Below are 14,962 nucleotides of genomic sequence, written 5' to 3' on the forward strand. Positions count from 1 at the left end.
GGGAGGGAGGGGAGGGTGGGGGATGGGTATTGAGGAGGGCACCTTTTGGGATGAGCACTGGGTGTTGTATGGAAACCAATTTGACAATAAACTTCATATATTTAAAAAAATAAATAAAGACAATATCACAAAAATAAATAAAATAAATTTCTTTTCCTAATTCAAAAAAAATAATAAATTGCTCAAACTACATTTATTAGGTCTAAGCAAATAAATATCAAAGGCAAAGCCTCAAAGAAATGTTTTATAAACAACGTAGGTATTAGAACTATAGATCAAATATGCAATTGCAAGGATGGTCAGATGCACTTTTGGAGTACAGCAGTCCGTCACAGGATATACGACAAAAAATATATCTCAAAAACTTTTTCAGAGACACTTTAGAATAAAACAAAAGTATACAATTGAAGAGCAGTGTCTTTAATCTTCTGTGCTTGCCAATACATTTGTTTATTATGTGTATAAATAGTTACAGATATATCTATACATAGACTACAATAGCAGCATTCCAACTGAAACTTGCTTTCTCATTCTGGTGTTGAAGAGCTAGAAGGAGTAACTAACCCTCACTCACCTCAACAGTCCAATCGCCTCTTGTTATTTTCTCAAAAAGAATTCAGCAGTTGAACCTGAAAGCATTGTCTTAGATATACTGAAAAGACAAGACACCCCTCCAGAAAAGCTAATTGGATACGGAGCTTATGTCCCTAGGGGAATAATCTTGGGTTTTATAATCATAGAATTATGCAGCATTTCTACTGGAGACAATCTTTTCGTTATTGTTTAATAGTTTCTATGATTATCTTCACGACATGAATCTCTTTATATGGAATCACCATCACTAAATATGTCAGGGAATTTAACTCTGGGGACTCAAAGCAGTGAAATGTGAATCCACTCTTCTGTGCACTTTTAACATGTGCGCATCGGCACGAACAGAATTCAGGAGATGGGACTTCTTCTCAAAGATATGAGTTCTTCTCAAAGACAAAGAAGGCTGCAGAGAAGACAGATTTGCTTTAGGGGCAAGGCGCCCAAGAGCTTTGCAGTGTTTGGATGCCTTTTTAATGTGTCTCCTGGAATTCAACTTGATGAAGCAAATATGTTGCAAACAGTTCCTCACTAGGCTAGGCGGTGGGTTATTAGATATTTTGTGTGCACCTGCCAACAGAGCCTTCTGTGAAGACTAATTGAGCAATTACTGCAATTATATGGTCATAAGGGAACCTTGTAATCCTGTCCTTAAGGATACCCAAGCATAATTAGGCCATGGGTGAATTTCCAAGTTCTTCAGCATAATAATTCTTCTCTAATCCAGCTGTAAAATTAGAAGCTAAGAGAAATAAGGGGGCGGGAGAGGAACGGAGCAGTAGTTACTATCTGCTTGAAGAGGATGGTTCTTCAAAAGAAATGCGTCTCCTAGTTTTTCCCCTTTTCTAAGGCCTGGGGAGCCTGTTCTGGCAGTGGTCACTGCGGGCCGGTTTCCTTCAGGTCTAGCTCCGTGTGGTGATCTGCTACCGGGCTGGAAAATTCAGTACAATACAAATTGACATGAATGTATTTAGTAAGTAGATATTAACTTGCCAAATATTATACATGATTGCATGTTTTTCCCCCATAAAATTCTTTCTTTTCTAAGGAATAGTTTCTCGCTGGCATTTCCTTGGTTAGTTGTATGTCCTTCCAATGGCTGGCTATCTCCCATACAGAGATTTTTGGTGATGGAGAAGTTCAAAACTTGGTGCATCTTATTATGTTGTTTCTTCTAATGAGTACATGTTTCCTTTTCCAACTCTGGCTTAAATGCTACTTATCTTTATAAAAAATTTCATTACATACTGTAACAGTAGCATCCTACACAAAACACAGTATCCTTTAATGTTACATATTACCAGTGTTAGAAATCCTCAAGATTCAAGCAGCCCAATATACTTGGGTGGTAATCTTAGAAACCATAGCTGATAATTCATCCTTTTCACCTTTAAACCTAGATTTTCTTAAAAAAAAAAAAAAAAAAAAAACCTCATGAACAGTAGCCTAAGAAAAAATTTTTCTTAAGTCGCTAGTCTTTGTAAGAAAAGACAAAAATCAGTCCTAAGAAGTTATATAAGACAACTGTACTCCCAAATTTCCAGAAACTCATTGAAGCCTTCACCAAGAGGGTTTATTTATTGTATTCTCACTAGTACAATTTGCTAATTTATAATATTAAAATTAGTACAGAGTATGGAAACTACACAGTGAAACAGGACTGAATGGCTTTAAATACATTTCATCCCACCTCCCTTCTTCACTTCTAGGCCCACTCTCCCGAGACAGCCACATGCTGGTATTTCTAGTTTCAATTCTTCTGATTCTAGATGTCACGTAATTCTAAACGGCGTACTTGTTTCTTTTTATTTCTTCAGTTCTCACCATACATTTATTAGTAACCAACTATGAAAGATGAGGAATTTAATTAGAACCTTTCCCTCCCTTTTGGTTTTGTTTATTGTGTTATTTTTAGGTTTTTTTTCCTGTTGTTCATATAATTTTAAAAAATATGACTGAAACCCCATTTCTCATTCCAGCAACTTGTGCAGAAGAGGATTTTAAACTATGTGACTCATTACCCAAACTAAAACTGTATATGTGTTGGTCACTTAGCAGAGAAAGGTGTCAGCAGAGAAACCCCAATGTGATCTGGTCATGTTTAGCACTCTCCCAGAAGACCTCAGGTTCAGTTTTTTTTTTTTTTTTAATCTTGTTTTGTTTTCTGTTTTTTTGTTTCGTTTTGCTTTTAATTCTAGGTAAGTTATTTCAAAAAGCAGGAGTCTAGGATCCCTTAGTATATTTCTCTGGCCATGGGAAGGAAGACAGGCTGCAAAATATCCTGAGAGTTGAATTCCCTTCGCAAGATCTGCATGCTACTGTACTTTTGGAAGACCCACCACAGATTTATTAGTTGAACCAGAACTGCAGTAGCTTGGCTGCATGCTGACTTTGGCTAACGCCATCAGGCTGCTTTGACAAATGTCTAGGATGACCTATCAGCCCTCCACTCCTGTGTTCAAACATACAGACTTGAAGAGCTTTGGATGCTTTCAGTGTCAGGAGAAATACAGGATTACAGAGGAAGGAAATTGTCTGTTGGGCAGGTGTGTGTGTGTGTGTGTGTGTGTGTGTGTGTGTGTGTGGTGAGAGAGAGAGAGAGAGAGAGAGAAGTGGCGCAATGATAGTGTAACGGAGAACGAGGGACAGAAATAGGGAACAAGGGAAACAGTTGAGGAAGACTGTTGTATTGTGATGTGTTGTATTGTGTGGAAAGAACAACAAACAAAAGAACAGTAGTCATCCTGATTTAATGGAGTGATTTTGATATTGGTTTGACATTTTCATGGATCTGAAGACACATTAAAAAGGTGAATATAGTATTGCAAAGTTATCCCTACCAGGAGATCTTTGTTTTTAGGAAGATATTAAAAACGTTTAGGCTATGGAAAGCCTGTTAGAGATTTTTAAGTCTGCAGAACCCCTAAGATGTATGTGAACTCCGAATATTTGCTCAATGATTACCTTTAATTATTGCAACTTCAAAAATTTAACATGTTTTAGCAATGTACTTGTGTTTAATGTAACTTACCGTAACTTAATCAAAATTAAGTATTCCACGTTACAGTTTCATATTCTTGCATTTCTTTTCAGCAGGCCACTACTCTACATTTCTGCTGAGATTAGAAAGTACTGATTTTATATAAAAGTACATGATACGTTTCAAGGTTCTCTCATTTGAGAAGATATAATATAAAATAACGTTGCAGTGATTCCTTAGACTGTGAAGTCAGATATGGAAACAGACATTATTTCCCTTTAAAATTACTAGTATGTTTGGACTGAGGGCTTGCAGAGACTTAAAGCAGTATTTCTCAAACTGTGTTCTAAGGCAATGTAAGAGTTCAAGGAGATGTTAATGGATGATTCTAGAAAATGTGCAAATAACACCCCCTTCTTAGATGGCCATTATGCAAATTAGCACAAAAGTCTCCGAAAAGACCTGCAGGAAAGTGGATTCACTTTTTGAAAGTTTCTTTCATATCCTGTGTCACAAGCTTATCTGTGAAGAGTGCACGTTTGTTTTTTCAGCATATTTGTTACAAAGAATGATTGATCACTCAGTACAGGGGCCAAGAAACTCTGTCCTACATACCATTCGTCTTTGTAAATAAAGCTTTATTGCAGCATAGTTATACCCACTTGGTTGATTTTGTGTTACAGTGTCAGAGTTGAGAAGCTGACACGGAGACTCTCTGTCCAGCGAAGCCTAAATATATTTATTATCTGGTCCTGCACAGAAAACTGCTTACCAATCCTGACAGTGGAACAGAATACCACTGGACATCATATTGGCAAACACTGGCTTAGAGAAATATATTATGATTTTAAACAGAGTCCTCTTGCATACAATTATAAATTAAATTTATATGCATGTACGTACATGCATAATATATAATCAATTTCGCTATATGACATTTGCAGTGATGGGGCTTTGATTTCTATTCAGTTAAAGCATTGATTTTTAAAATTTTGTTTTTAATGTAATTAAGGGATTACATTTTTAAATGTAATTTTTTAAATTTTTTTAATTTTAAATGTAATTAAAAAGTAATTTTTAAAACATGAGTTAGGAAGAAAAAGAATGTAAATATTCTTACAAATCTTGTCTACAGACAGATAAAATTATATTTGATAGCCTCACACTTCTGATTTAATTATCTAGGGAAGATGCAGATTTATTGATCTCTTTCTTCCTCATCTTCCTCTTAGGAGAAAACCCTGATATAAAGTTCTAAGTGTGGGGGCGCCTGGATGGCGCAGTCGGTTAAGCGTCCGACTTCAGCCAGGTCACGATCTCGCGGTCCGGGAGTTCGAGCCCCGCGTCAGGCTCTGGGCTGATGGCTCAGAGCCTGGAGTCTGTTTCCGATTCTGTGTCTCCCTCTCTCTCTGCCCCTCCCCCATTCATGCTCTGTCTCTCTCTGTCCCAAAAATAAATAAACGTTGAAAAAAAAAAAAAACACCCAGTTCAAATAAATAAATAAATAAATAAATAAATAAATAAATAAAATAAAGTTCTAAGTGTGTAATTACTATGGCTTTTCATTCTGACCCTGAGGACACATCGTTCCCTCTTTGAATTCAAAATTAACTAGTCTAATGTGTTAAATTTCAAATCTTGAAAGCTGAGTTTAACTACTAGTTCAGGTATTGCCTAGCTGTCCAGACTGTAATGTCTCATATCTGAGTGTCAGTTCTCCATGAGGCGTTAAGAATAAAGTGGGACTGGGGCGCCTGGGTGGCGCAGTCAGTTAAGCATCCGATTTCAGCCAGGTCACGATCTCGCGGTCGGTCCGTTAGTTCGAGCCCCGCGTCAGGCTCTGGGCTGATGGCTCAGAGCCTGGAGCCTGTTTCCGATTCTGTGTCTCCCTCTCTTTCTGCCCCTCCACCATTCATGCTCTGTCTCTCTCTGTCCCAAAAATAAATAAACGTTGAAAAAAAAATTAAAAAAAAAAAAAAAAGAATAAAGTGGGACTAAACGCTCCCTTTTTTTTTTTCCAGGAAGAACTGAACCCCATCGTGGTTACCCCGCCCATCCAAGCTGTTGACCAGGACCGGAACATTCAGCCGCCAGCAGATAGACCAGGCATCCTCTACTCTATCCTTGTTGGTCCGTATCTGGTAACATTTTACACTCTCACTCATCGTTCTAGAATCATGCATAAATAGTTGTATCCAATCAAAGAAAACACCTTTAATAACAAAGGTGGCCATCTTAGAAGTTATTATTTTTATGTAAAAATAAATTCAGAAATAATAATTTTCGGGGTGCACGGGTGGCTCAGCAGGCTAAGCAGCCAACCCTTATTTTCTGCTCAGGTCGTGATCTCACTGTTGTAAGGCTGAGCCCAGCCTGCATTGGGCTCCATGCTCAGAGTGGAGTCTGCTTAAGATTTTGTCTCTCCCTGGGGCGCCTGGGTGGCTTGGTCGGTTAAGCGTCCGACTTCGGCTGAGGTCATGATCTCACGGTCCGTGAGTTCGAGCCCCGCATCGGGTTCTGTGCTGACAGCTCAGAGCCTGGAGCCTGTTTCAGATTCTGTGTCTCCCTCTCTCTCTGCTCCTCCCTGTTCATGCTCTGTCTCTCTCTGTCTCAAAAATAAATAATGTTAAAAAAAAAAAAAAAGATTTTGCCTCTCCCTCTCCCTTTCCCTCTCCCCGTCCCCAGCTTGTGCTCTCTGGCGCTCTGTCACAAAACAAACAAAACAAAACAAAACAAAACCACAACTTTCCCCTCAGAATTAGCTTTAGTGAGATGTGTTAAAAAATGGAAAAATTTCATTAAGGAAGTGAAACAACTTTAAAAAAAATAGGATATTAATCTACATATTGGTAACTTTCTCTGTGTTCCGTCACAAAGAATTCTCTAAGAAAAATTTGAAAAAAATCCATTGAAAATGTACAGTTTGCTCTACTAGTATTTTATCATTGGTTGAAGACAATTATGTAATTCTGAGATGACATGAGTGAATTAAATAAGGGCTTTTGGCACCATATGGGAGAAGGATCACGAGTACCCAAAGGCTCACAACACATTATACCCTTGGCTGATTTTTCCTTGAAAAGTTTCACAGGAGCTCTTCTGGCTCATCCTTGTACATAGACTGGTAATTGCACCGAAGCAAAAATGATGAGAATGTGATTATGCCACTCTTCCCAAATTGCTTTTGCTAAAACATGGATGTTGCTGCTTTTCATGGTTTAGAGTATCTAGAGAGACAGATGCATGTGAGACCATACCTCTCTTAGTGAGAAAGGGGTTGCTCTTGAAATGAGCTTCAGAATGATTGTTCAGTGGAATTCAGCACTACTGTCAACTCCTGAGCCTTTAGTCTGTGTGTATGTGCACATACATAACAATACAGCAGCCTACAAGACACATTGCCTACAGCAGCCTACAGAGAGATTTCCAAATATGATCCTATATCCTACTTAGAAATGCTGTCTGTAAAGAAAAGAAAGCAGTTCTGTTTCAAGCCTTTGGTGTCTGGAACTGTGCACATATGATAACCCCATGGTAGAGATGAGATCATTACATTTTTAAAAAGTCCTTATGAACATAAGTGTCGGTCTTTGAAGTCTGTAAGGGCCTGGAGCATAGATCAAAAGAAATAACCATTGTTCATTTCATCAACGAGGTTTGATCATATGTCAGTCACTGTGCTACATGCTATAGATGCAAAGGTGAGAGGTAAAAGTTCTAGGTTAGGGAGGGGTGGAGAAAATTACGTAGAAAGTTATTTCGGCAGAAGGGTCAGGGTTCCCAGGTAGAACACAGGAGAGAAATTACCTAGAAAGTTGAGACAGCATGTGTAAAATCCAAAGGATGAACTTGAAAGTCAGTGTTGGAGAAGCCTGCTTCCCATGGTGGGATGAAATCCAGTGGTGTTCATGAGTTTCTTTCACTCTTAGAAATTATATTTATTTTTTCTTTTGATAAATGAGCACCTACTCTGTGGAGGGAGACAGATTCCTCACTTCGGTGGAGCTGGTGTTCTGGCAGAAGCAAAGGCAACAAGCAAGAAACGTATTATGTGTTTATTATAGAAGAGAGAAGGTAGTCAGCACTGTGGGGAAAATGGAGCACAGAGAGGTGTTGTAGTATAAACTGCAGCATTAGATAGGATGATCAGGGCACACCTCACTGAACAGATGAGATTTGAGCAAAGTCTCACAGGAGCTGACGCAGTTACCCCTGTTGATGTCTAGGAGAATAGGCGGAGATAAAAAACTGGAGCTTGCCTGCTGGGTTTCAGAAGCATCGAGGAGACCAGGAGCGTTGGAGATGAGTGAGTGAGAGGAAGTAGAAAGAGGAGGTGAGACACAGAGGGGTCAGAACTTACAGAGTCTAGTATGCTATCGATCGACTTTGTCATTTACTCTGAGCGAATGGAGAAGCCAAGGTAGTAATGAGAGCAGAATGATGCATTGGCGGCCTGTATCACCAACCACCAATGTAGTATGATGGATGGTCCTAAACAATAGACACAACCACTATCACTGTCTTTGTTTTTACAAATAAGTTAAATAAAATGATGTCATTTATAGCATTTGCACTTCTAGAGGACGGGGCCTTGTACAGATAGTTTGAACTGTATTCAAATCCTGACTGTAACACTTATTAATCATATAATGCTAGGTGAGTTACTCATCTCTCTGCTTCAGATGGCTCCTCTTTAAAATGGAGTTTAGGGGCCCCTGGGTGGCTGAGTCGGTTAAGCGGCCGACTTTGGCTCAGGTCACGATCTCACGGTTCATGAGTGCGAGCCCCTCTGTTAGCACAGCCCCTCTGTTAGCACAGAGCCTGGAGCCTGCTTCAGATTCTGTGTGTTCCTCTCTCTCTCTCTCTGTGTCTCTCCCACAGACGCACTCTGTCTGTGTCTCCCAAAAATAAACAAACATTAAATGAATAAATAATAAATAAATAAAATGGAGTTATTAAAAACAGACCTTCTATAAAAAGGTTTTGAAAATTTGATTCAATATAGGTAAATGTGTAATAATGCCTGGGAAAAAGCTAGTGCTCAATAATGTTAATTCATGTCACCATTACCATTAGGAAGAAAAATCACCTTTCCTAAGTTAGACAGGACTGGTAAGAACAGAAGCACACACACACAGAGAAACGTGCACAACAGGATTTCCATGGCTCTGATTTTCCTTACTTGGCAAGACCTCTTCATTTTCCTTAAGTCCCCCCTGCCCAGTAGTTCTGAGTGCACGTCCCTCAGAGCTAGTTTTCTCGGCCTCCATGTGGACAGCTCCCCACTGCTCTTGCACATTCTTGGCGGTCTACTTACTAAATGGGAGGATGCGCATGTTCAGGTGTGCAGAAGGGCCATCCAAGGACTGTTGCCAGTTCCTTCACTGTTCCTACCGTAACTATCGTCAATGGTGGAATTACTCTTCTACCACTGATCATCCCCAACAACCTCACCCTGTGTCACCTCAATCCACTGTTTCCTAGAGGTGTCCATTGGCTTTCTTCACAGAAAAATGATACCATTCTACCTGTGAAGGATGGGATTAGCAGGGATACTCTGAGTGAAAGATATTCAGAGTATAAGCGATTGAAAACTCAAAAAAAAATCCCTCAAAATTGACTCCTGCCTTAAAATGGAAATTCCTTTATCCCAAAATGGGATGACTTTTGGAGGGAATAAGTAAAACTCTGTTAGCCTAATTGATGCCCCTTCTGTGTTTTACTATTAGGACGATGAAATTTAGGTTTAAGTTGGAGCATTCACTAAAGGACAACAACAACAAAAGTGACAATAAAATCTCAAATGATTAAGTGCAAAATAGAATTTTATGGTAAACTAAAATTTTCCATAAAACTGACATAAATTTGGATGAACTGAATTTTTGGGGGTGTACTTATCATTTCACAAACACCGAATTATATATTTAAGAAAGTCCTTGTTACATTCAGTATAATAAAATCACAGTAAAAGTAATATTAGATTAATATTTTAATAATTTAAGGAATTATTCCAGGTGAAGTCATTGAAAATAATCAAGGAAAGACTTGTGAAAAATCTCCCTTCCCTAAAAGCTGTGACAAACTAGTATAAACCAAAGTGAAATCATAATTTTGGATCATTAATTGCTGAATTAACCAAGTCTTACAGCAACCCAGGGAACATTTATTCAAGAAAAACAGCTGACTCTTGGTTGTGTTTTTTTTAGCTTAGTGGAATTTTTCATTTGCCTGAGTCACATTGCCTACTAGTTAGTTCAGGAGTAGCATTAAATACAACAACCTTGGAACACCTGGGTGACTCAGTCATGTCTGACTCTTGATTTTAGCTCAGGTCATGATCTCATGGTTCATGAGTTCGAGCCCCATGTCAGGCTCTGTGCTGACAGTGCAGAGCCTGCTTGGGATTCTCTCTACCCCTTTCTCTCTGCTCCTTCCCTGCTCACACACACACATGCTGTCTCTCTTTTCCAAAATAAGTAAGTAAACTTAATAAAAATAACAACCTGCATTCCCAAAGTATCTTGACAGTCTCTTGAAAAACAGAACAAAACTGGAGCTCTTCCAAAGCCTCATTTCCAAAGAAACATCATGTGACCTGGCTGGTGAGTCCCTGGAAGAACCCATATAAAAGGCTAACTCCGATTTCACCCAGCACAAAAAGTCTTGTTTGAGGGATGGTTAGGGAGCAGTGGGGAAGGAGTTTCTCAAAAACAATTACAGGCAAGTGTTTTAACTTTGTTGCTGCCTGAAGCAATAGACAAAAATTGGAACACGCGATTGGCTAACCAGTAAGCTTAAAAAGAAAGTTAGGAATGATGTCCACAGGGTTTGCAAAAACTTTGACATATTTGTAGGAATCTTGGAAGGACAACAGTAAGAATAGTAGCGTGTGAATTTTCAGAAAACACCTGAGAAAGTCTTAAGTTTTCATATCTGGCTTACCTTGAGTTTCTGCCAAAGCAGAAAGAAAAGGCTAGGGTGGAGCTTTAAACAGCAGAATTAAGGACTAACTGTGATCTAACATCAGCCAAGTGCTCCCAAACAAAGACTAGGATACTTATTGTTTCCAAGTATGTAAAAAATCTCCACCCCGTCATTAACTAAACACTAAACCGAGTACAGGTTTCAGTGGCCCCACGTGACAAAGCAGGCATATTTTAGAGTTATCAGTTCAGAAAGCATTACTTGGAAAAACAAATGAGCAGCATCTTCAGCAGACACTGGGGAGGGAAGAAATCTGATGTTCAGTGTTGTCACATAATACTGTTTGAAATGACCAGCTTTTAAGAGAACCTGGGACACTGGAATGAAACAGGGAAGAATGGCTGATACACAGGGAAAATAAATCAACAAAAGTGTTTCTGAGAGATTCTAGGCATTAGACTTAACAAAGACTTTCAGTTGGGTGTTTCAAAGATGTTCAAAGGGCTAAAGATGATCATGTGCGAGGCTCTAACGAGACAAAGAAGGGCATTTCCATGACTGTCCCCAGATTGTCATTAACAAAGATATGATAGAATATGTGTTTATGTCTAATAATATAAGAAGATCTCCTAACTTTTAGTTTATAATAGCAGCTTGTAATATTAGCGTTTTTAATGCTGGATGCTCATACCAGAGCATCTACTGTATGACAAATAATATTATTAAATACAACATGTAGATAAGCATTACATACTAAAATGTAAATATAAAAATATGATTAATAGCTACTTTTGCCTATTATTCAAAGTCAGTGTGGTCATTATGATGATATTATGTATATTCTGGCAATTAAAGAGTTGGTATAACACATTGGTGAAAAATGGAGACACCACATGCACCTGGGTGGCTCAGTCAGTTGAGCCTTTGATTTCTGCTCAGGTCATGATCTCGCAGTTTGTGGGTTCCAGCCCCGTGTCAGGCTCTGTGCTGACAGGTCAGAGCCTGGAGCCTGCTTCGGATTCTGTGTCTCCCTCTCTCTGCCCCAACTCCCGCTCACACTCTGTCTCCCTCTCTCTCTGCCCCAACCCAGCTCGTGCTCTGTCTCTTTCTCAAAAATAAATAAACATCTAAAAAAATTTTTTTAACAAATAAAAGAAGAATGGCAATACCAGGGGCTTCTGGGTGGTGCAGTTGGTTAAACATCTGACTCTTGGTTTCGGCTGAAGTCATGATCTCACATGAGTTTGTGAGTTTGAGCCCATGTCCACTTTATGCTGATAGCTCCGAGCCTTCTTGGGATTCTCTCTCTTCCTCTCTCTCTGCCCCTCCCCCATTCACACACAAACTCATGGGGGAAACATTTTGGGGGAAAAAATAAAAAAAGAAGAGCAACATCAGACCCACAAACCTTAGGTTCAAATATTTTTTATAAACATGCATTAACTCTGATAAGTATTATTAAGTATTAGTATTTTTGTGCCCAAGCACACAGTATACTCATTTTGAAAAAGCCATGAGGAAGATACAGATTTAAATATGTATTTTAAGTGGATAACACAATGAAAACATGTCCTGGGCCCCCAAATCCCTCCTTTCGATATTTTGGATTTCACAAATACTTGGGGAAGAGTCCAGAATTTTCATTTATCTGCTTTTACTTTCTTCTTTTATTTTCCCAGTGCCACATACCTTATAGCTGCATCCTTTTTTACATGTTGGCCTTTCGAACACTAAGTCACCTCACACATAGTCTATTAGTTCATTCCCTCAGGTCTTTCTGTTTTCCAGGATGTTGATTCTAATTCTGAGTAACTTCCACTGATTCAGAAATTTTCCTCTTTTCCTTTCTGGATTTATTATTCTCTGTTATCAGGAACTTATTACTAGCTAATAAGCTGGAGTATTGTGCAGTATTATTATTATTATCATGTAGGCATGAGAGAGAAGCTTGATTTTATGGCACACATTATTGGGAGATGTTTCTCCTACTATACAGGTCTTATTACTCAGTATCAGTATTGTTCATATTTTTATGGCTTCCCCTGGAAATTGTTCCAGAGACCTATTCATTTCCAAATACATTGAGCTTCTTGTTCTGTCCCCTACAAGGATCAATAGAGTAGAATAATAAGCTACAAATACTGGAACTCTCAAAAATATCTGCTAAAAATGAGAGCATTGATTGATCCAAAGATAAGTATGTTATCTAGAGTAATGGGGCATGTAGGGTATATGTTAGTAAAGGTACAAGTTTAAATATCCTTACAAAGAACCTCTAAAACACAGTGTTTTAAATCAAATAGAAGTATCTTTCTTTCTCCAGTAACAGCCCAGAGGCTATGGCCCTGGGTTTGTGGGAAAACTATGATTCTTAATACTTGGTTTGCTATGTTACTCGGCCAGTGGGGGGAAAAAAAGAAAAAAAGATAACGTTCAGGGCAAGAAACTTTGTGGAAATGAACCAAAATTCATCAAAACATGAAGACAGTGTAAGCTGAGGAAACATAAGGGAAGTTGTAGAGACAGTGGCTAGTGCTTTAGTTGTCTGTTCTTGTACAATAAACCACAGACATTAGTGACCTAAAATGGCAGCTGTGGTATTTCTCATATTTCTGTGGGTTGATTGGGATCAACTGGGCAGTTCTTTTGTTTCACACGGTGTCGTTGAGGCTACTCAAATGTGTGCATTCAGCAGGGAGCTAGCCAGGGATATAGACATCCAGTGTGGTTACACCCCCCTTTCCCCACTGGGCTTACCTTATTCTGTAGCCTTTACCGCAGCTCATTGACTTTTTAGAAGGTAAAAATGAAGGTTACCAGTTTTCTTAAAGCTTGGCCCCCAAACGGAATGGTATCATATCTGCCACCATTGGTCAAATCAAGCATGAATCTAGCCCCTATTCAAGAAGAGGTGGGCACCTGGGTGGCTCAGTCCATTAAGCATCCGACTTTGGCTCAGGTCATGATCTCACAGTTCATGAATTTGAGCCCCACATGGGGTTCTGTGCTGACAGCTCAGAGCCTGGAGCCTCCTTTGGATTCTTTGTCTCCCTCTGTCTCTCTGCCCCTCCCCTGCTCATGTCCTCTCTCTCTCTCTCTCTCTCTCTCTCTCTCTCTCTCTCTCAACAATAAATAAATGTTAAAAAAAATTTTAATAAAAAAAAGAAGAGGGAAAATACTGGGCGGCCTACGTGGCTCAGTCGGTTAAGAGTCAGATTCTTGATTTTCCACTCAGGTCATCATCTTATTGTTCATGAGATTGAGCCCCGCATCAGGATCCTTGCTGACAGCATGGAGCCTGCTTGGGATCCTCTCTCTCTCTCCCTCTCCCTCTCCCTCTCCCTCTCCCTCTCCCTCTCCCTCTCCCTCCCTCCCCCTCTCCCTCTCCCTCCCTCTCTCCCCCTCCCTCCCTCTCTCCCTCCCCCTCCCTCTCTCCCTCCCCCTCCCTCCCTCCCCTTGTCTCCCTTCCCCTGTGCCATTCTCTCCCTCTTTCTCTCTCTCTCTCCCCCACCCTCCCTGCCCCTGTGCCATTCTCTCTCTCTCTCTCTCTCTCTCTCAAAATAGATAAGTAAACATTTAAAAAACAAGAGGGAAAATAGACTCTGCTTCTTGGTGGGAAGCTCAGAATTTGTAGCTGTCTCTAATCTACTTCAGGTTATGTGTGTGTGTGTTAGATTAAGATAGTGAATAGTTGTATTGAACAAGTTTTTCATTCCTTGCCCCATGAGTTAAAAATAGTTAAGCCCTGTAATGTTTAAACATTGTGCATGCATTACCATTAGTTCAAACTTCAATGCTCACCAGTTGCATAGAGTACTGATTACTATTAATTACATTGGATGTAAGTCCACATTTCAAGTAATTCTACAAATTGTTTAAAAATGTCAGGCTGGGGGTGACTAGGTGGCTCAGTTGGTTAAGCTTCCGATTCTTGATTTTGGTTCAGGTCATGAACTCGTGGTTTTGTAAGTTCGAGCCCTGTGTCAGGTTCTAGACTGACGGTGCAGAGTCTGCTTGGGACTCTCTCTCTCTCTTCCTCTCTCTATGCCCCTTCTGTGCTCATGCCCACACTCTCTCTCTCAAAATAAGTAAACATTAAAAAAATTGTCAGGCTGGGTTGATGTGCTTGGGTCTTCAGGATGTGACCTAAGAGCATGATTCATTTAGTCCTTGTACTAGGAGCATGGGAGTGAGCATCCTGTCCCTTCGTGGTGTTCGCTTTTGCATACATCGTTAGTGTTCTTTTCCATCTGAGGTTCACTTGAAGAAATAGTTCTCAGCTGTTTATTCATTTTTGTGAGTATTCGTTTGGTGAAAAATGAACTCTACAAAACACAGGTCACTTTAGCCAGATATGAACCCAAGCCCACTGCCATGTGCTGAAGGCAGACAGGGGACAGTGCTTCTGTCCCCCTGTATACACTGCATAGTCCCCATGCCTCCCTCAAGACTCCTTGCCTGTGTCCC

General features: G+C 39.7%; 1 protein-coding gene across 15 annotated transcripts in view; it reads left to right on the forward strand.

The window, feature by feature from the left end:
- The window catches only part of PCDH15 (protocadherin related 15), a 1,260,230-nt gene that overhangs the window by 856,900 nt on the left and 388,368 nt on the right, over positions 1–14,962 (forward strand). For all 15 annotated transcript variants that reach the window (XR_015241496.1, XM_086679475.1, XM_086679485.1 and 12 more), the window contains one exon: positions 5,593–5,701. Coding sequence is in view for 13 of the 15 variants with exons in the window: in XM_086679475.1 (XP_086535601.1) it covers positions 5,593–5,701 (109 nt within the window). In the remaining 2 variants the exon portion in view is untranslated. The remainder of the gene's footprint in view (positions 1–5,592; positions 5,702–14,962) is intronic.

The sequence above is a fragment of the Puma concolor genome, chromosome D2 (genome assembly GCF_028749965.1).
Source record: "Puma concolor isolate L17-30 chromosome D2, mPumCon1.1.hap2, whole genome shotgun sequence".
In the NCBI taxonomy this organism is placed as follows: Eukaryota; Metazoa; Chordata; class Mammalia; order Carnivora; family Felidae; genus Puma; species Puma concolor.